This window comes from Echiichthys vipera, assembly GCF_963691815.1.
Source record: "Echiichthys vipera genome assembly, chromosome: X".
NCBI classification, from domain to species: Eukaryota; Metazoa; Chordata; class Actinopteri; order Perciformes; family Trachinidae; genus Echiichthys; species Echiichthys vipera.
Window position 1 is genome coordinate 44,053,327 of NC_139825.1, and position 21,287 is coordinate 44,074,613.

A 21,287-nucleotide genomic window follows, 5' to 3' on the forward strand; every position below is an offset into this window, starting at 1 on the left:
AGAGAGTTGAAACGAGAGTATGAAACTGTTCTTGCATGAGGCCCAGTGCACGTGGAAGAAATGTTATTTGCGGTGCAGAAAGCGTTGAAAAATTACATTTGAAAAAACCCTAAAGCGGCTTCTCTCTCCAGGTACAATGTCCCCATTATTTATAATAACCCACAGACATCACTGTCACCAGTTTGCACCAGTTGGAAACTACCTGAGAGTTATTGTAGTTGGTGGTTGATTGAGTGACCAGGAGAGATGTTGATGTTGAGTGAATTCACCCTTCAAACAAACAGACTTGTAGATTGTGTACCACATCAGTGTCTCATGCTGGAGGTCACTGAAGATCTTGTCTGGTAGTTACAGGTTTCACTGGTGCTTTGGTAGCTTAGGTGGTTCCTCTGACTCACTGGTTGGTTCACAATTGTTTACTTCTTCTTCAGCAGACCGTCACCTCCTTTGTTTCTGAATGCTGCCTCTCTGAGCTTTTCACAGGATCAGCTCTCAGCCTCCTGGTTTCTCCCTGTTTCTTTTGTCATCGGTTCTTTATTTTTATTCTGGTCGCTTTGCTTTAAAAAGAATTTGTTCAGCAGCTTTTTAAACAAATTAAACACCTGCAGCAGTTCAAGTATCTAGTCTGTGGAAACTTCCCCTTGACGAGTTACATCTTTAGCCGATGTTGAACGGTTGTCCCTTTGTTCTCCGTGGCTGCAGTGATGAATGTGACGATAGCAAACAAGTGTTTCTGCAACATTACTGTCAGTCCAATTCAATTCAATTCAATTCAATTTTATTTATAGTGCCAAATCCTAACAAAAGTTATCTCAGGACACTTTACAGAGTAGGTAAAGACCACACTCTATGACTTATTTATGATTTACACAGACCCAACAATTCCCCCGTAGAGTACGGTGGCGTTGAAAACCTTCACTATAACAGACAGGAACGTCAGACAGACCCAGCTCTGTGGAGGACGCACATCTGTCTGCGCCGGAGAGAGGAAGAGAAGGAGAGAGAGAGAGAAAAGACAGACAGATGGACAGAGAGAGACAAAGACAGACACAAAGACAGAGACAGACACACTTCCAGTAACTATAATAATATCTATAGTAATGTGAATATGACTTATTAATACAGCAGAATAGTAGAAACAAGCACAGCTAAGGTGATAGATTATAACAGCAGCAGGAAGCGTCATGCAGGACCACGGCAGCAGGCACCACCACGATCAGCAGAGACCTGAGAGACGACAAAGCACAAACAACTCCGGGGAAGAAGTTGAATTAGTAACATGCATTGATGAGACATGAATGATACAGACAGAGAGGAGAGAAGCTCAGAGGATCAGGAAAAGTATTATCCCCCGGCAGACTAGGCCTATAGCAGCATCATTAAGCTGTCCAGCTTGCTGCCTTGGCAGGTTGTAATGTTGAAAGTGGATATTTAGGTATAAAGGCAGAAATCAGTGAAGGGAATCTGAAAAACAGTCCAAAAAATTTGAATTTACAACATTTTGAGGGCTTTTTTAAAAAATAGCATCTGGTGCTTATAGTTGCTGTTTTTAGATCTGAAAGATTAAAATGAAAACATAAATCACCACCTTGTGCCAACAGAAGTCAATAAAAAGCAAACTATCGCTATTATCAGTGCAGTTAAATGTAGATGAAATGACTTAATGTAGTAGTAGGATACTGACCTAAACTTGCAAATGTGTGTGTCTGTGTATATTATCAGTCTTTGGGGCAGTTTTTTAGGGGCGTTCTGGTTTTCCTTGGGGTATTTTTGCACTTTGCTTCCTTAATTTCTGACTCTGGCTGAGATGTGTCTTCTAGTTACATTGTTGTTACTGCAGGGACGGTCGCACTGAACGCTGTTTCACTGGTACTGAGAACAGGAAACAAAGCAGAACTCTCTTCTATGCGACAAGGAAACATAACTTACATGCAGCGCGTTTAGGCATTAGATCAGGAGGATTTCATAGATGTGAATCGAATTCAGTTGAGGTTTGTGGTGTTTTGATGTTTATTGTGCATTTTTCGATAAATAGAAATCTAGTTATTTGGTTGAATTGGGCTTTATTTCAACATGTACAGTGGTAGGTTTTATTTTCCTGGAAGAGTGTTGTAGTGTCGTATCGCAGATATACAAGTGAGATGCCACTGAAGTGATGACGGCTTGTTTATTTACGTCTGTACTTTACACATTTTAGTAATTTATCTGATGCCCCTGTCCAAAGCAGCTACACAACTGTTAATTTACAACATTTATTTCATACAAATTATGTAATACCTGCAACCAATCCTTTTTAATGTGATAAAGTATAATAAGTATTTTCAACCCAAAACTGTCTTAGCTAATTTTTTACTGATTCTTTTAATGCGCAATGTCTTTAAAAAAATGACTTTTCTTTTGAGCAACTTCAGTTGTTAGTCAAACATTAGTTCAGAGACTCTTAACATCTTTACTAACCAGCCACTAATGCGGCTGAGAACAGAGTCAGTGTAAATGGTTGTTTGATTGCTGATTGTTTTATTGGCAGGATGTTAAGTTGGTCTATTGGACATTTGCAGAGTTTGGGACAGATTTAATTGATTCATGTTCAAACTGTGTTTTTTTTTTTAAAGCTACTTTGAACTGACTTTATTCACTGATTCTCCTGGTTTTCTTGTTTCCCCCCCTGCAGCGGTCAAACAGCTGAAGGAGACTGTAAGTTCTTCAATCCACAAACTGGCCAACTTTGATGGTAAGAACTCAACAGAGCTTCAAATATATGAAGTACTTCAGAGAAAACAAACTCTGAATCTAAGGGCGCACTCACACTGTCCATCCGTACCGTGCCCAAACAGGTTTCACGTCTAAAGTCTAGTTTGTTTAACCAGTGCAAACATACCACTTCTAGTTGCGGCCCACCTCTCCCAAACTTCCACGGCCCGTTTGGGAGAGGTGGGCTTTTGTAAAGCACGTTTGCACATGTACGAGCACGAGCATGCGCACGTGTACGAGCACGAGGCCTACGGCGGTTCTGAGGTAATTTCCTGTGCGCCTGTTGGGACATTGAAAAAAGAAGGAGGGACCATGCGCGGACATTTAAAACAATGGCGGTGAAAGGTTCACGTTGGTGTGATGCGGAGGTGGAGTGTTTACTGCAGATTTGGTCGATGAAAATATTCAAAAACAGTCGACAAGACGCACAAAAACTCAGAGGTCTACAGAAAGCTCTGGAAACAAAGCCACGCATCGCCATGACGTCATCAGTGCGTGTGACGTGTTACGGCGTGATGGCGTATGGACAGCAAGAAGCATTCGCCGAGGCCCAGGCAGTGTGAGTACAAACGGGCCTGGAGGGGGGGACAAGTACCCTAAAGCACGGGGCACAGTACGGATGGACAGAGTGAGTGCGCCCTAAGGAGAGTGATTTAAAATTAGTTTCTACAAATTCTAAGACTTATATGAACTTTATTCTGTCATCACAAATGGGCACAAAATATAAATGAAGCCCTCATGTTTATCTGTGCGTTTGTAGAAGTGATGGACGCTCATCTTCAGAACAACCAGACGGCCGAAGACGACATCCTGGCGAGCCCTGATCGACTCAAAGGTAGAGGACACGCACACTGGATTTATGCTGGACACAAAAGTCTAATGGGAGTCACAAAACATATTAGATGTTGTTGGATAACATTTGTATGTTTTTTTGATATAAAACAACAACAGAAACGTTCCTACAATTCTATTTTGTGCCAGTTCTTCTTTAATTTTTGTGGTTATATAAGAAAATGTAAGAGAATATATCCTGCGTAGATTTCTTCGTAGGGCTTCTTCAGAAATCTACTTGGAAATGTTTGAGTTGTTACATCGACTGACTTTTTGTCGCAAAGGGTGAAAGTGCTGACAGAGAAATCATACTACAGTGACCTCTGACCTCTGACCTCTGACCTTGCTGTTGTGAGAGAGCTGACTGTTTGTCATCCACACACAATGCTGAGGCTCACCAGCAGACATGTGTGGACGCTTTGACACACAATACATTTTCTCTGGACACACACACACATACATACATGTATATTGTTTACCTATTTATGTACTTTTCAGGAACCCACTTCAAATCCAGCACAATTCTAAATAAACACAAAGGTTTCTGAAGTGCTGTATAGTAAAATAAAAACGATAAACATGATAAAAAGACAAAATACTAAAGATAAAATACACAATAAAACAGATAAAATATCTTGTGCACTTAAAATCAACAACCGGTGGTGGTACGAGGCGTGAAAAGCCAAAAAAGAGGTGAGTTTTAAAATTAGACAGTGAGGAGGCTAAGAGAGTCTAATGTGCGGCAGCAGCTCGTTCCATAATTATGGAGCTGCGGCAGAAAATGCTCTGTCGCCTCTGAACTTCAGCCTAGTTTTGGTAACCTTCAGGAGCAGCTGATCAGCTGACTTAAGGGATCGGCGGGGTGTGAAGAGGTGCGACGGGGCAAGACTGTTTAGAGATTTAAAGATGTAATCCGTAAGATTTTTTTTTTTAAAGTTCCTGTCTATCAAAGAGTGAGTTAAAACAATGGTGATTGATCATTTGAGCCACTAATGAAAACACTTCTACTTGTCTTTTTACCGAGTATTACGATATCCGTGTCTGTGGCGACATTCGCGGACTAGATGTAAACAAGCCGCCATGTTAGTGACTCTGCTGACAGCGGTTGGTCTGTAGGCCCAGATCTTCACTAACAATTATGCTGCGTTCACTTGTAATCGGGAAGTTCCAGTTTCTGAGTCAGGGTTGTAGTAAGGGCAGAAGTGTAATAGGAACGTGTGTGTGTGTGTGTGTGTGTGTGTGTGTGTGTGTGTGTGTGTGTGTGTGTGTGTGTGTGTGTGTGTGTGTGTGTGTGTGTGTGTGTGTGTGTGTGTGTGTGTGTGTGTGTGTGTGTGTGTGTGTGTGTGTGTGTGTGTGTGTGTGTGTGTGTGTGTGTGTGTGTGTGTGTGTGTGTGTGTGTGTGTGTGTGTGTGTGTGTGTGTGTGTGTGTGTGTGCGCGTGTGCGTGTGCGTGTGCGTGCGTGTGCGTGTGCGTGCGTGCGTGCGCATTTAAGAGGGGAACATGTAGGGGACGGACCGGAAGTAGAGAGGTGATGTGTTTCAATAAAGTTTAAAACAGAACAAAAAAAAAAAAAAAACCCTCACAGTGATGGTGAACGTGACATAATGTAAGCTTTGTAAAAACAGGCTTGTCTGCAGTTTCATCTCACCACCAAAGAGGGCGCTAGAAACGACACATCTCAGTTCTTATGGAGCACAACTTTAAAATTAAATCTAAAATAGACGAGAAACCAGCGGAGTGAAGTTAAAATGGTTAAAAGACGTGCAGCTGCGTTCTGTACCAGTTGAAGACGTGCGATGGAGGATCCACTAACCCCCACATAAAGGGCATTGCAGTAATCCAGCAGTGGTCACAAAGGCGTGGATTACTGTTTCAAAGTGCTAATTGTTACAATGCATTCTCAACCTCAACCACCAGAACTACATGTCCAACACACCGTAACAGTGAATGGTACTAAAGCTGCTCTCAACTGCTGCTTTTGTTGTTTCGCACCTATTCTGTCCCCTCTTGGCTAACGTGTGTGTGTGCGTCCGTCCGTCCGTCCACAGGGAATCAGATGGATGCCAAAGAGTCCGACATGTCAGACACTCTGAGTCCAAGCAAGGATCGCAGCAGTGACGACACTTCAGGTCAGTGAAACACAGACGAACGAGTCACGTTTTAGCAAGAGTTTTTGAATTAAAGTCTTGTTTGTGTGATTGTATCTCAGCCTCAGGTTTTATCTCATCACACTCGTCCCCTTTATCAGTTTTTTTAACTGTTGAAATTTACTTTTATTGTTGTTGAAGTCTGTTCACTCATCAGTCTGCGTCTGTTACATGTAGAGAATCTAGTCATTAATAAGTTCATCAAGTTAAAAATAACCTCTAGAGAACTAAATATTCTCTAAATTATATTAATATTTTTTGACACTTGCTGAAATTAAAATGCTCTTATATGTATCGTTTACCAAATAAAGTAATGTTGTCCTTTTTAAAATGTAGTCCTCATTAGAAACACATCAGAGAAAGAAATATGTGTGTGTGTGTGTGTTTCAGACGGCAACATGGACGACCAGGAACTGAATGAACCACAGAACAGAGTAGCTCAGCTCAAAGGTAACCATGGCAGCTCATCTCTGCTTTGTCCTTCAACAGTAACGGAGGTTAAATGATTCAGGGACCGTCCTGTAGGGGGAGCTGTTCACTCGTGTTGGTGGCTGCAGAGACTTTATTCTTTCTACATTGCTGTTATGTGTGTGTTAAAGAAAAAAAGGGGTTGAATTTGCGCGTGTGTGTGTGTGTGTGTGTGTAGCGGAGTTGCATCGGGCGAGTCTAGATCCTGGAGACACGGAGCAGGTCTTCCACCACCTCCACAGAGAGCTACTGAATGCCCAGGAATTAGCCAACACCGGCAAGCAGAAATGTCTGGAGCTACAAGGTAACTAACAGTATAAAATAATCCTACGTAAATGTAACTGTGACTAAATCTTTGCTCCAATCAGGATCTGCTGGTTCTTAAATGTCCTCCCTTTTTACTTGATATTCTGAAAATCAAACCGTGTCAAATTTCATGACTGAGCAGGAAGAGATCTGAACGTATTGGCTCCCTCAGTTGAGTTTCCTTCTAATATTTGACATTATAGTTTTACTACCGTACCGTCCCAAATATAAGACGACCACCTTCCTTTTTAAGAATCTTCATTTTTGGAAAAATACTTCTTGATGACCAAATCTTGTTTGTGTTACATGTTTACATGGTGTTTAAGAAACCAGGGTGTGCCCTTGACCCAAATATATAATCAGGTTTTTAAACTGCATGTAAACGCACTGTCATTGTATGTTACATGACATCACAACAGAGTAATATGATGACCATGTGGCTGTCTCTGTTTGTCTGTAGCCCTGCTAGAGGAGAAGAGGATGGGTTACTCCAAGCAGACTAGAGAGTTGACCACACAGATCCACTACCTGCAGGGTAAACACACACACATACACACACACACACACACACACACACACACACACACACTAAAGCCCTGTATATGTCATAAACTACCTCGCTCCTACCTCACTTCACTTTGTTTGTTTGTGTTTAGGTCAGCTTGGGAAGCTGCAGGCTGACATGGTGGCACTGATAGAGCAGAAGGAAAGCAACATCTGCACCACCAGAGAGAAGCTCAACTGCGCCCAGGAGAAGGTACCACTCCCGCCTGTTACCCATGACTCCCCTGTTACTCCCTCTGATGCCTCTTTGATTCCTTCCAACTTCCCTCTGACATCTTTGTGACAAACCTCTGGTTCCCCTGAGCTCCTTCTTATTTGCCTACGGACTGTGTTTCTGCCTTCAGGTTCTCAACCTGCAGCACGCCATGGAGCAAGCCGAGGCGGAGCGGGAGCGTGATATTGCTGCCCTGCAGGCCGAACTGGGCAACGTGCAATCTGAGCTTAAGCACTGGAGGGACAAGGCGGCCGTGTACGAGGGGGAGATCAGCCAGCTGCAGAAGTCCTTCACCCTACAGCAGGGTGAGAGAGAGAGAGTCCAAATGACAACGACTAACAGTTTGTTTGTGTTTTTACTTCTTCTCAATAAACAAATTATAACTTCTTCCTTCTTCAGCGGAGTGTGTTGCGTTGCAGCAGCAGAGTGTGAGTTTGCAGCAGGACTGTGATAGCCTGAGAGGTGAACGGGAAACTCTGACAGATAGACTGCACCATTTGGAGACTGAGCTGAGCAGGTACACACACACACACACACACAGAACATGACAGGTTATGTTAGTATGTGTATTTTACATACCTTTGATGTTCTTGGGAGAGGCTAAAGACAAATTTACACAGAGGTGGACAATAACGTCAAATAAGTCAGTCAATCTAAAAACTGTTCGTTAAAGCTGGACCTGGAAGTCTTTGTGACAACTGTGATCGAGTCCAATCAGTCCATTCTGGCTCAGGACAGCTGACGGGGCTGCCGGCAAGTCCACGAGCCCTGACAGGTTCAGAGTTTGGATTCAATATTAAAGAAAGGACTTGGGGAGAGACGGACTGGAGGAAACATGTCCAGCTGATTCAGTCAGAACAGGACGACAGCTGACTGAAGGCTGAGTGAACCAGACCAAGGAGTCAGCAGGTTAAATGACCACAGCTCTGCGTTCTGTCTGTTCTCCCTGAAGAGAAAACGTCACTGCATGTTCTCATCAGGATTTTATCTGAGCTTCAGCTGTGTTTAGTTTCCAATAAACTGCAAGTCATGTTGGCAGCACTTCTCATGAATACCTGGAAAGCACCATTCCAGTAAAAGTGCATATGTCAGCTGCAGCTGAATATAACATTGTCTCTGATTAGAGTTTAATGTATCCCTCTTGATAAAGGGTCATCTTGTGTCTCGATCAGCATGTTTTAATTTCACAGTCTGTATGAAATAACCACGTGATAAGGCCTATTTTAGTATCCATCTCATCTGGTCCTCATCCGTTTATTCGGGGTCGGGTCGCGGGGGCAGCAGCTTTAGCAGGGGACCCAAAACTTCCCTTTCCCGGGCCACATTAACCAGCTCTAACTGGGGGATCCTGACGTGTTCCAGGCCAGTATGGAGATCTAATCTCTCCACCTGGTCCTGGGTCTTCCCCGAGGCCTCCTCCCAGCTGGACGTGCCTGGAACAGGTAGGGGGGCATCCTGACAGGGGCCTCCTCCAGACGTTCCCAGTTCACCATCGCTACTCGTTTGGGCTTACCTGGTCTGTCCAGAATCTTCCCCCATCCTCTGACCCAACTCATCACCACATGGTGATCAGTTGACAGCTCTGCCCCTCTCTTTACTCGAGTGTCCAAAACATACGGCCTCAGATCAGATGATATGATTACAAAATCGATCATCGACCTTTGGCCTAGGGTGCTCTGGTACAACGTACACTCATGAGCATCCTTATGTTCGAACATGGTGTTAGTTATAGACAATCCGTGACTAGCACAGAAGTCTAATAACAGACGATCGCTCAGATTTAGATCAGGGAGGCCGTTCCTCCCAATCACGCCCTTCCAGGTGTCTCCATCATTGCCCACATGGGCGTTGAAGTCTCCCAGCAGAACTATGGAGTCCCCTGCTGGAGCCCCATTCAGGACTCCATTCAGGGTCTCCAAGAATGCCGAATACTCTGAACTGCTGTTCAGTGCATATGCAAAACAAGGCGTAAGGAGGCAACCCTCTCGTCCACAAGGGGTGAACTCCAACACCGCGGCGCTCAGCCGGGGGTTTGTGAGTATCCCCACACTCGCCTGCTGCCTCACACCCTGGGCAACTCCAGAGAAGAATAGGGTCCAACCCCTATCCAGGAGAACGGTTCCAGAACCCAGACTGTGTGTGGAGGTAAGCCCCACCAGATCTAACTGGTAGCGCTCCACCTCAAGCACAAGCTCCGGCTCCTTCCCCGACAGAGAGGTGACCTTCCACGTCCCCAGAGCTTCTCCTGCCCGTGTCTGGTCCGTCGAGGCCCCTCACCTTCACTGCCACCCGTATAGCAGCGCACCGTATAGCAGCGCACCGTATAGCAGCGCACCGGACCCCAGCGGTTCCTCCTGCGAGTGGTGGGCCAACAGGATGGAGAGGAGGGAAGCGCCACGTCACTTTTCCGCGCTGTGCCCGGCCAGTCTCCGTGGCAAACTCGACCACCATGCGCTCGCGGGTTAGCCCTCCGTGGGGGCCTGGCACCAGACAGGGGCCCTGGGCTTCCTCCAGGCAGGGTCTCTCTTCCTTTTCGTCGTTGATCCATAGAGTCTTAGTGAACCATTCTTAGTCCGGCCCCTCGCCTGAGACTACTCCGTCATGGTAGACCGTACCTTGAGCACTAGACTCCAGACAACACAAACCTCTCCACCACAAATAGGTGAAGGTTCTCGGAGAGGAGCATTATTTTTAATTTTTTTAATTATTATTATATTGTTTATTGTTTGGTATATGTTGATTATCTGCCTTGATAAGCCTACTTGTACTTCATTATTGTCGTGGTTGGCAACATATTTTGTTTCGTGTTTTCTTTGTCATATAAGAATAAATACATTTGATCACAATTCACGTCGTGGTGGGGCTTAAGGTCCTCACCCAGGGTTCGACCACCGATCAACCAATCAGCCTCCAGCTGTACTATCATATAAAGAGAGAAAAAGCCAAAAAAATTAAGAAAACAAAGAACATGTTGTATAGCGCTCGGCCCTACTTGAGTGGAAATATTTATCCTCAGCAGCTCTAAAGAGAGCAGATTTACACAGTGAAATGTGTCCCAACTGTTCATGTTGCAGTGTTTCCTGATTCAGGTACATACAAACAAACAGCAGAGTGTATTATTATAGAGGCACGTCATGAGAAGAAGGCTCCGTCAGTCAGTCAGGTGAGGATGTTTGCGTTTGTGTGCAGCACCAGGGGGCAGAGTGTGGTCCTCAGCACCAATCTGGAGTTTCTGGAGAAGAAGGAGGCGGTTCTGAAGGACAAACTGGTTTCTCTGAAGAATCAACACCTGCAGGATGCAGACAAGCTGAAGAGCCAGCTGGACCAGGCGCAGGCCCACACACACACACTGCAGAAAGAGGTAAACACAGACACACACACACACACACACTGCTGAAAGAGGTAAACACACACACACATGCAGAAAGAGTTACGCACACACTAGCGCGCACTGAAGAGAATTGTGTGTGTTTGTTGTTGTGCGTGCGTGCGTGCGTGCGTGTGTGTGTGTGTGCGTGTGTGTGTGTGTGTGTGTGTGTGTGTGTAGTATGAAGACACACAGTCCCAGCTGTTGGACCTCCGTCAGCGTTATGAGAGAACAGAGGAGGAGAAGCTGAACATCCACCAGGAGCTGGAGCAGTGCAGGAGCAGCCTGAAGCTGCTGCAGGACAAGACCAGCTCTGTGAGTACACACACACACACACACACACACACACAGTTACTTTACACAGTTACTTTATTTTTTAATATACCAAAGACCATGTGAACTATTTGTGTTGTAACTTTTGATCTTGTTTGCTCAGCTTTAAATCCAGAAGTGTCCATGATTATTTTTCCCCCAGTTTATTTTTTGTTCCTTTGCTTAAAGATCAAAACACCAGGCTTGCTCATGGACACTGTGGCGGTGTCAGACTTGCTCGCAGTAACACACACTTCCAGTTTAGACTCCCTCCTCACTGCTTATTTGCTAACTCTAGACTCAGAAGCGTCTCACCAATCAGTGTGTAGATCTCCGACTGAATCTTGAATCTGACCTCAGTTGTTAGTTTGTGTAAACTCCATGAAACACAAATCACAGTCAGACGACGACAGCGAGGCGGAGCAGCCTCCTCCTCTGTTACCCCTCTTCCTCCTCTTCTCTCTCTCTCTCTCATCTGTCTTCAGCTCTTCTTCGGTCTTTTGTTCATGTGGCAGCAGATCTCCCAGGACTAGATCAACAAACTGACATTTCAGAAGGATACTTCCTGTTTATTACAACTTTGGTCTTATTTTCATAGAGATATCCATCATTTCTTCTTTTGCACTCTGTGCACTAATAGAGTTAATGTCTGGGAACATGATGGCTTGACTAATGGCACTAAGGAGTCATTGCAGTTCACAAGATGATCAGACAGGTTAGAACGAAACGTCAGGTTACCAAGTAGGTTTACACATACAAGGAATTCGCCTCGTTGTTCTTTGGTGTGCTCAATAAAAAAGTTCCCTTTTCCATCACAGACCCACTCCTGCTTAAACCTTGACCTACCTTACTTACTGTAGTTGTGTGCACATAGTTTACCTGTGCACTGAGGGATTAATAGCAGGATTTTTCACCTTCAATTGGGAGTTTACCAGACTTTGTGCAGCTTCCACTGGAGCCACAAAAGGCCTCATGCAGCTTCCTCCACATGTGCATTAGAACAGCGTTACACAGACATACAGTTGAATGACAAACAGCTGAACAATTCCAGGTGGTCAGTAATTTGGTTTCACATTTAAAAGCATGTTTGATCACAAAACTATGAACATATCACAAGTTAGCAACAGTCTCTCAGGGCGCACTCACACTGTCCGTCCGTACCGTGCCCCGTGCTTTAGGGTACTTGTCCCCCCTTCCTCTCCCCCCGCGGCCCAGGCCCGTTTGTACTCACACTACCTGGGCCTTAGCGAGAATGCTTCCTGCTGTCTATACGTCATCACGCCGTAACACGTCACACGCATTGATTGACGTCATCGCATGCATTTGTTGTATTTTATTCAGTGTATTTTAGTGATAGACCGATACTATCGGCCCATACTTGCGTTTTTTAGGTGTATCGGCCGATGCTGGCTGCTGCGTTCACCGATATTATTTATTTACAGACGGACGTCCACAAGTAGCTCTGTGTGAAAACTGAGACTCGTTACATTTGTTATCATCGTGTCATTTTTAGGATGTTAATGGAGGGATCAAAAGTATCGGCTCTAAATATCGGCTCAAGAAAATCAGGAGTCCGTATCAGTCACCGGCTGAGTCTGATAATAAATAAGAAACAGTATCTGCATGAAAAGAAATCGATATCGGTCGATCCCTAGTTTATGTCTCAGGAACAGTGCATGTTTGAAGCAGCACTGTGAATATGCCAGAACTGTTTCCTCTGTAATGACCTTTAAAGTCCAGTGAACTCTTCCATCAGTGTCACCAGCAGCTTTAATATGGATCAGTGCTAATGAGACGTCCTGGTGCAGAGAGTTAATGAGATGAAATCCCACTGGAGAATGTTTCAAAAGAGTGACAGGCGGCACTTCTTCTGTGGTGTTTGTGAATGTGGCTGCTGAATGTGAAGAAATGGCGTTGTTGCTTTGTGGAACCGGCCGCCTCGATACAAACGCCTTCCTTCCTACAGACTTCTCTTCTCTCTCTCTGTCTCCCTCTCCCCTTCCTCCTCCTCCCCCCTCGCTGTAGCTGCTCCATCCTCCATGTTGGTTTTGGTTGATTTGCCGGCTGATATCTTCTTATCCCTCTCCTCCCTCCCTGCCCTCTAGCCATCCATACTGCAGCCTGTCCAAGCCATATTCATTGGCCTTGTCCTGGCTCTGCTGTACTGGTGTTTCGGCCAGTTGTGGTAGAAAGGTACACACCGACATGACATCAGTCTGTCTCTTTGCCGGTCTCTCTTTTGCCTCCATCTGTCTCCATCATGTGTGTAAGAGAAGATGACGGAGGTGAAAACATCGTCCTGATCTGTGATGAATTCAGGGTAACGTGTTGAGAATTATTATTCTTCCCAAATCTAAACTACACTCACGACCTTTTAACCTTCAGCGCTCCTATATAAAGTAGTGTTTCTGGCATTAAATGGATCTGTATGGAACCACGATGGTTATAATTAGGGTGAGTTGTCAGGACAATATTTGAAAAACAACAATTAAATCAGTTGACTAAAATCACGCCATAATGACTAGAGTCACTCCAGTGCTATCTTAAATAGAGTTAAAGTTATTAAATCCTGCAGCTTTCTAAATGTTATCAGACCTATCGATCAGAGTCTGACAGTGAAATTAGTCATTTTACGGAGATTGAGACGCTAAAAACAATTTTTCTTTATTCTTAGGCATGGAGCTAAATCAGCGAATCAAAATATAAAGAAAGACAGAAAATCTGTTTTGTTTGCTGCCTGACATCAAACCAAATCAGGAAACCACGTTAGTCTGGAGTTCATTTTCAATTTCCTTGGGCGCGTTATACACGTGTGACGTAGTGCTGAGCGACCAGTGGCGATCAGGTCCACCCCAGCGTCGATGAATCCATGTGTCATTTCCTTATTAGTTTTTTCAAAATAAAAGAAAAACAGCATAATTAAAAAAAAACATTCCATTTAAGTTTGTTTTTCAAAGCAATTCTGACCTTTCTGACATTTTTACACTTTTTTTTTGTAATCTTAAAATGTTCCTAATAAGCGTACGGCACTTAAATGTAAAATAAATCATACACGTGTCTGACCAATCATTTAAATCTGTCCAAATAAAATTACTTGCAGAGCTTCCTGCCGGTCGTCCGTCGCTCGGTTTCACTTGTGCTGCTCATGCTGCGTTCAAGTGTGGACTTCCCATGACACTTGAACGCAGCTCAAAGAACGCAAAGGTGTGTGGGGCGTGACCCGCAAAGGGTGAAAGTGTATTATTATTAAAATAAATGAAATCAGAACAGGATAATGAATAAATATTATAAAATGTACGGTCCAGCATGCGTGTCAAAATGTGGAGGGGGGTGGGGGGACGCAAACTAAACACAAGCTTGCAGATTCGTCACTTAAGTCCCTGACGTAGTACGTAAATGTCATCCCTTTACAACGACATTAACCAATGAGAAGAGAGGATCACTGTACGTGTAATTATGCTGCTGTAACTCAAAGGTTGTTGAACCCTGAATTCTGATCATCAGGACGCTATCTTCACCTCCTCCCTTCCCTTTAAGACTGAATATCATCATCGTCGTCATCATTGCTGCGGTCTGTCGTTGTCTTCTGGTGTGAGCAGCTCTAACTGCATGGCCGTCTCGCTCGCTCTCTCACACACACACACACACACACACACACACAGAATCAACTCTGCTCTTTAAAGGGAACATTTGTCCTCAGGCTCCTACAACAAAGTTTCCTGATCTCAGTCTTTATTTTGGACTCCTCTGAAATGTCTTGTGAAGACAAGTGTCCCCTTTTAAAGAGTTGTGCTCTGTCCTTCACATCTGTATGAGACTCAGTTAATAACTCTTTCCTGCGGCCTCATTCATTCATTCATTCATTCATTCATTCATTCATTAACAGCCTCTTCACAGCTCCCTCTCCCTTTCAGGGTGTTGTTGCTGCTTTTTCATGTATTCTTTTAATGCGTGCTGTTCTCTTGCGGCAGAGTTTGTGTTTAATTTATTCATTTCACTTCCATTTTTTGCATCCAGTCTGCTGCTTAATCTGTTATTTTTCTCCATCTACCTTTACCTGCTTACAGGTTTGTTTTGTCTACACACACACACACACACACACACACACACACACACACACACACACACACACGTGGGCTCATCCATCTTGTTGTCTCCAAGTCTTTCTTTGGACTCACTGCAGTTTCTTCATCTGTAACAGCATTGTGTCCATCGTCTCCGTCCCGTGTTTGCTGCTTGTGTGTTTATTTGGGAATGTCTAACAGTGACCTTTTCTTTTTTTTGTTCTGCTCAGGTAAACTTCTCAACCTTGTTTACGTACTTTGTTGCTTCCTCTTTCTTTCTTTCTGTGAATCCCCTATCTATATATATATATAGATCTATATATAGATATAGATCTATATATATATATATATATAGATCTATATGTAAAAAATAAATCTGCTTAAGGACGGTCTGACATTTGTATTGACTGACTTGAGTAGTGTTTTAAACTCTTATGTTTGAATCGTAACGTTTGCCGTGCTAATTCATGTGCATTGACCAAAAAATAAGAGAAATAGTGACTTTTGGATTTTAAGGGGTTCATAAATTATTTTAAATGGTCTTTTTTTTATATTTGCTGCAGTCCTCCCTGCTCTCTCTCCCTCTCCTCTTCTCTCTCTCTTTCTCCTCTCCCTATCAAGTCTGTGTGTGAAAGTGTGGACGTGTCTGTCGGCTGATTTGATTCTCTGTGTGTCGTCTCTCGGACAGAGCGGCTGGAGCCCCTGGATGCCGGTCATCGCAGTGATGGTCGCCGTGACTGCAGCCGTCCTCTACCCCAACCTCTCCAAGAGCAGCTCCATCTAGGACACACACAGCGCTGTAAGGAGAGCATCACTGCTTTACTTGTATAGTCTAATTGTACATAATTGTAGAGGGAATATAAAGGTTGTGGTTTCTACAGAAGATTCAGAAGCTTTTTTGGGTTTATTTTGATTTCGTTTTTCGTGTTTTTTTTTCCTGGGGCGGAGAGTTTCGTCGTTTTTATTCTCGGCTCTCTCTCGGCTGTGGTGGGGGCTTCTTTTTTGGGGGGTTTTTGTCTTTTGCTGATTGGGTGGGTTAACGAAGCGTTCTCCAGCAGGCTGAGCCTCCACACAAAACACCTGCCAGAGGTGAAGTTCACATCCGTGAGCGAACACTTTCCGGCAGCCTTAAGTCTCGTCAGAGGAAAAGACAAAATCGGCTCCAAATATCAGAAAACCATCAGTGTGAAGTGAATCCACGTCCGTAAAATCTCCTTCACAGTAAATGTCCGTGTGCGCTGTAACATTAAGACAAAGAGTCCGTCAGTCTGCTGGGAAGTGTTCAGGTGTGTCAGGAAGTCCTGCTCCGCTCTGTTCTGGCTGTAGTCGGCCACGTAGGCGTTTCTTTCTCTGTTTTGTTTTCTTCGGGGGAGTTTTAGGGGGTCGGGCGTTGAAACTTGAAGCCAAATTATTGAAATAAAAATCAGATTTATTTTATTTTCTGTTTTGTTTTCTTTCATTTTCGGGGCACAGAAAAGGGGGTCGAAGTGCCTCTGATGTAACTAACACCACAGTTTGTGTACATGTGTCCGGACCAACACACATAACACACACCTTCTCTGAAAAACACACACACAGGCACACTTTGACTGCCAGAGGTCTGTCAGTGATCAGAGTGCGGAGAGAAGCTGAACTATGGTGATCAGCAATGTTTTAGAAGCTTTTTACAGAGCGTTTGACTGCTAACTCTCTGCTGATGAGCCCGTTAGAAGTTAAAAGCTCAGGAAAAGTTTTGTAAATCGACATAAATTAAGAATATTTTTGTTAATCTCCCAAGTATTTTCTCAATTAATCTTTTTGTCTATAAATGACATAAAAAATAGTTCAACAAAATCCAAGTTTTTTCAAGTATTTAGATTTCTTGTTTTGTCCAAAACCCAAATATTCTCAGTTTAATATTAAAAACAACAGAAGCAGCACATCTCCATATTAAAGAGGCTGAAAAGGGAATTTGCAGTTAATCATTGCAGGTCTTCTGCCTTTTCTCGTGCACCATCCTCAGTACCAGCTACACCTGCAGTTATTATTAATTTAATTATCAATTAATCTCCTGATTATTTTCTCGATTAATCGTTCGAGTCCATCCCAAGTCTTCAAAGTCCAAGGTGAAGTCTTTTAATGTTTTGTTTTTCATCCCAAAACATAAAGAGATTCACTTTATTATCATATACAACAGAAAAGCAGCTTGTCTCCATATGTATTGTCGCCATTTATGCATAAAAAGTTACTTTAACAGTTATCAGAATATATAGGGATTATTATATAACTAATCGTTGCAGCTCCACTTCACTCTTGCACAATCCTCAGGACAAACTTTACGTTCTTTTGTCCCAAGAGTAAAGAGTATGAGTGTGTTGTCTGCAGCTTCATCCATGCGTGAGTGTTTGTTCCTGTGAACCCTCAGAGCTGCAGTAATGTTCTTAAAAACACGAAGAAAACCAGCTTCTCTCCAAACTAACGTAAAAACCCTTCAGGCCTCTGCTGAAATGTTTTCATCTGACATTAAATTATTCGGAGGTGTGTGTGTGTGTGTGTGTGTGTGTGTGTCGGCTCACACTCTGGACTCTTCGTCATGGTTTGTGTACTCTGTCTCGTTCCGTGTTTTTTAAAAAAGCAAAAGATTTAAATAAAATCCAACGAACAAATATGATTAAAGATGAAAACACTACAGTACAGAGAGAGAATTGTAAAATAAAATGTTATTGAATGATGTGTTACTAGACTTATTTTGTTAAAATTGTTTAGAGATATGAGAGGAAGTTGTATAGAGCATATGATGGTGATGGTGTATTGAATATGGAGAGATGTTTGGAATAAAGTTGTAGCAAGCTGACCCACCAAACCCGCTTCTGTCGTCTTCATTTACTCACAAACTTCCCTGAACATTAAAGAAAGAAAGAAAACAAAACAGTACAGATGGCGGCACGATCAGGTGCTGAGGAAGCTGGCGGAGGTTGTGGAGAAGAGAAGGCAAGAGGCGAGCAACGGTGGACCCAGTTCCCGAGGGAGGGGGAAGCGGGGGGACTGTCTGTAGGAGACCTGCACCCACCCTTCTGTCGCCGGGTGTGGAGTGGAGAATGGAGGTGGACTTGGTCTGCAGCGCCACACTTCGCCAGATATGGTGCTGTGGACCAAGGCAGGGAGGTCGGTGCTGCTGGTGGAGCTGACGGTGCCATGGGAGGAGGGGATGGATGGAGCCTACGAGAGGAAGAGAGCGAAGTACGCAGACCTAGTCGTGAATGCAGGGAGAGCGGTTGGAGGACACGACTCTTCCCAGTGGAGGTGGGCACTAGGGGCTTTGTGGGAGACTCAACAACTCGCCTACTGAAAGATCTAGGGCTGAGGGGTCCACAAACTCTCCTTATATGTTGATGACCTACTCTTATTTATTTCAAACCCCACAACCTCCCTCCCCCAGTTTTATCAATCCTGGATTAGCTTGGACACCTGTCGGGGTATAAATTGAAAATTCAGATAGGTGAGGGTTGTTTGGAGATCACTCCCACGATCCATATTCCCCTTTAAAACAGCTGATGAGGGGTTCAAGTATTTGGGGGTGTTTGTCACCAGCTCCTTCAGGGACCTTTCTCAAAAGAACTTCCAGTCACTATTGGATAAATGCAAGTCAGACTTGTCTAGTTGGGCGGGCCTCCCCCTGTCCCTTGTAGGCTGGGTTATTCTTATTAAGATGGTCATTTTACCAAAGTGTCTGTACCTTTTTCAGCATCTCCCAATTTGTCTGAACAAATCGTTCTTCACTAACCCTAGACCAACAACTCAACACCTTTATCTGTCAAAATAAACCAGCCCGTATCACAAATCATATTCTTCAACTCCCTAAACCTGAAAGGGGACTCGCACTCCCTAATGTCCACCACTACTTCTGTGCCTGCAACATTAATAAGCTTTTATATTTGCTCTGCTGTGAAGTTGCAGACGTCTGCCCGTCTTCCTCATGCTCTTTACACTTTACAAATTGCTCAAAGCCCCCCATAACTGCCCACAAGGTCTCATCCAGTCTGTTTTCATTAATATCGTTAAAGAATCTTATAAAGAGGGGGCAGGGGGGGTGGAGAGGTGCAGTAGGTTCCAGCGAGTTTTACCAGTTCCTCCGCAATTTCCACCAGCCTAGCCCGTTCAGCCCTTCTCATTTGAGAAATATCGGATACCACTTGTCCTCGAACAGTAGCTTTAAGTGCTTCCCACAGAGTACCGCTGCTGACATCAGGGGTGTCATTAAACTCTATGTAAGAGTGGATTTGAGTCGCAACAACATTTTTAAACTTACAGTTAGTGTGAGCTGAACCTCCATGTTGCACGTGGAATTGTATCTCGTGGAAAACTAATGTCAAATGTGGTAGGAGCGTGGTCAGAAGTGACTATTGGGTGATATTCACACGCATTCACGCAATCGAGGAGATTGTTATTGAGTAGAAATGTGTGTAGTGTACATGGGAAAAAAAGGAGAAGGCTTTACCATGGGGGTTTTTAAACCTCCAGGGATCTGAAATTCCCAACTGCGATGCACATGTTTTTACCGTGTGTGCTGATGAGGATAGTGTAACCTGTGTGGGAAAAGATCTGTCAAGAGTCACATCCTGCACCAGGTTGAAGTCTCCAGCCATGATAATGACTGTGACTGTCAGCGTAATGGATTTTGGCGAATAGCCTCGTAAAAAACTGTTCATCGTCCCAGGTGGGCACATAAACTGAAACTAAGACCACCGATGTGTTCTGAAGTGTGCCCTAAACTATGAAATAACGGCCGTTAGTATCTAGGATTACATTGGTCAGCTCAAACAGGACCCTTTTATGAATGATGATAGCTGCCCCTCTAACTCTATCTGTACATTTCAAATGGATTAAGTGGCTCATCCACGCCCTCTTTATACGTGAGGTGTCAGCTGATCCTGCAGAAACATCACATCCCCCTGAAGGTGCTGCAACTGTGTCAGGACCTTACCGATTTTGATCGCTTTGTTCATTCCCTTAGTTTTCCAGGAGATCAGACGCTCTCCAGTACCTGTCTTTACAGCATTAGCCATAGGAACAATAATAATAAGTTAGAATGACACTGCATGACCCAAAGTAATCTGTAGTAGTGGGGGAAGAGAGTGGAGAGGAAGGTAAAAGGAAAAACAAAACAAAATAAAAGGCACAAACGCACATAAAGCAGAACAAAAACAACATAAAACAAGAGACAGTAACAGTGTGACCGATCTGAGGGCTACTCCCATAGAAAAAACGCTCTCCAGCTCGAACTAACCACTAAACTGAACTTCTGTGGTCTCCTCCCTAAACAAACAGTGTTTGACCCCTTAAAGTCACATGAGAATAATAGTAAATAATAAAACATAAAAATAGAATAAAGAAATATTCCAGTACAGACATTAAATTAGTCAGCAGAGGGCGCCAAGATACCGTGGAGCAGGCCGGCCATGAGGGTGTTTTTCTACCTCAGCTCAGACGAAAAGGAAGCATTTATAAAACCCTCGACCTGCGTTAGCACGCACGCTGTATCGATGCAGGTCACCTCTGCACATCAGGCTATAAAAAGTGTCAGGCTTCAGTAAAACCCTTTGACCAAACAGAGAACACGAATACTGTGGTGGTGGGTGATAAAATGTTTAAATTAAATAAAATAAAGAACATATATAATATATAATAACAAACTGAAATCCACATGCAGACGAGCTTCCAGTGCTTGGCACGAAGGCCGACCAAAGACAAACTGAATTCACATAAAAGTGTGAGCGGGCACATGAACAGGAAGAAGGAACAGGAATTTAAACGCAACAGAAAACACCGGACCTCCAGATCACGTGTCCACAGTGCGTTAAAATGACCACTTTGCGATTCTTGTTCAGACAGAAAAGCCTGTCAGGACGTTAACGGTTAACGAGGCGATCTAAAAATAATATAAAATATATAAACTCCGGTCAGTCCAGGGGCTGTTATAGCACAGCTGCACAGAGACATTTGGATTTTGTGTCCAGCACTATAAAGGAGCTATGTTCTATCATAGGAGCGGAAAAGGTGTGCACCACACCTTATCACCCTCAAGGGAACCCGGTGGAGCGATCAATCGCACACTCTTGAGTATGCTCGGGACCCTTGAGGAGAAAGATAAGCATTATTGGAGGGATTACGTGAAGCCACTTGTGCATGCGTATAATTGTTAAAGAAATTACACAACTGGCTACTCACCGTACGGATTTCTCTTTGGAAGACTGCCTGCGTTGCCAGTCGACTTCGTCCGGGGA

The 21,287-nt window shown here is 43.9% G+C and overlaps 1 protein-coding gene across 11 annotated transcripts in view; it reads left to right on the forward strand.

Annotated features, from left to right (window-relative positions):
- slmapa (sarcolemma associated protein a) overlaps window positions 1-17,850 on the forward strand; it is an 82,197-nt gene extending 64,347 nt beyond the window's left edge. For 10 of the 11 annotated variants that reach the window (XM_083938996.1, XM_083938990.1, XM_083938997.1 and 7 more), the window contains 12 exons: window positions 2,672-2,731; window positions 3,512-3,586; window positions 5,631-5,711; window positions 6,120-6,179; window positions 6,376-6,501; window positions 6,964-7,038; window positions 7,160-7,260; window positions 7,412-7,586; window positions 7,681-7,798; window positions 10,471-10,642; window positions 10,829-10,963; window positions 15,713-17,850. In XM_083938996.1, the coding sequence (XP_083795122.1) occupies window positions 2,672-2,731; window positions 3,512-3,586; window positions 5,631-5,711; window positions 6,120-6,179; window positions 6,376-6,501; window positions 6,964-7,038; window positions 7,160-7,260; window positions 7,412-7,586; window positions 7,681-7,798; window positions 10,471-10,642; window positions 10,829-10,963; window positions 15,713-15,808 (1,274 nt within the window). In that variant the 3' untranslated portion in view covers window positions 15,809-17,850. Of the gene's footprint in view, window positions 1-2,671; window positions 2,732-3,511; window positions 3,587-5,630; window positions 5,712-6,119; window positions 6,180-6,375; window positions 6,502-6,963; window positions 7,039-7,159; window positions 7,261-7,411; window positions 7,587-7,680; window positions 7,799-10,470; window positions 10,643-10,828; window positions 10,964-13,065; window positions 13,154-15,712 lie in introns of all 11 variants that reach the window. The other variant, XM_083938993.1, reaches the window with a different exon arrangement.
- Window positions 17,851-21,287: the final 3,437 nt, after the last annotated feature.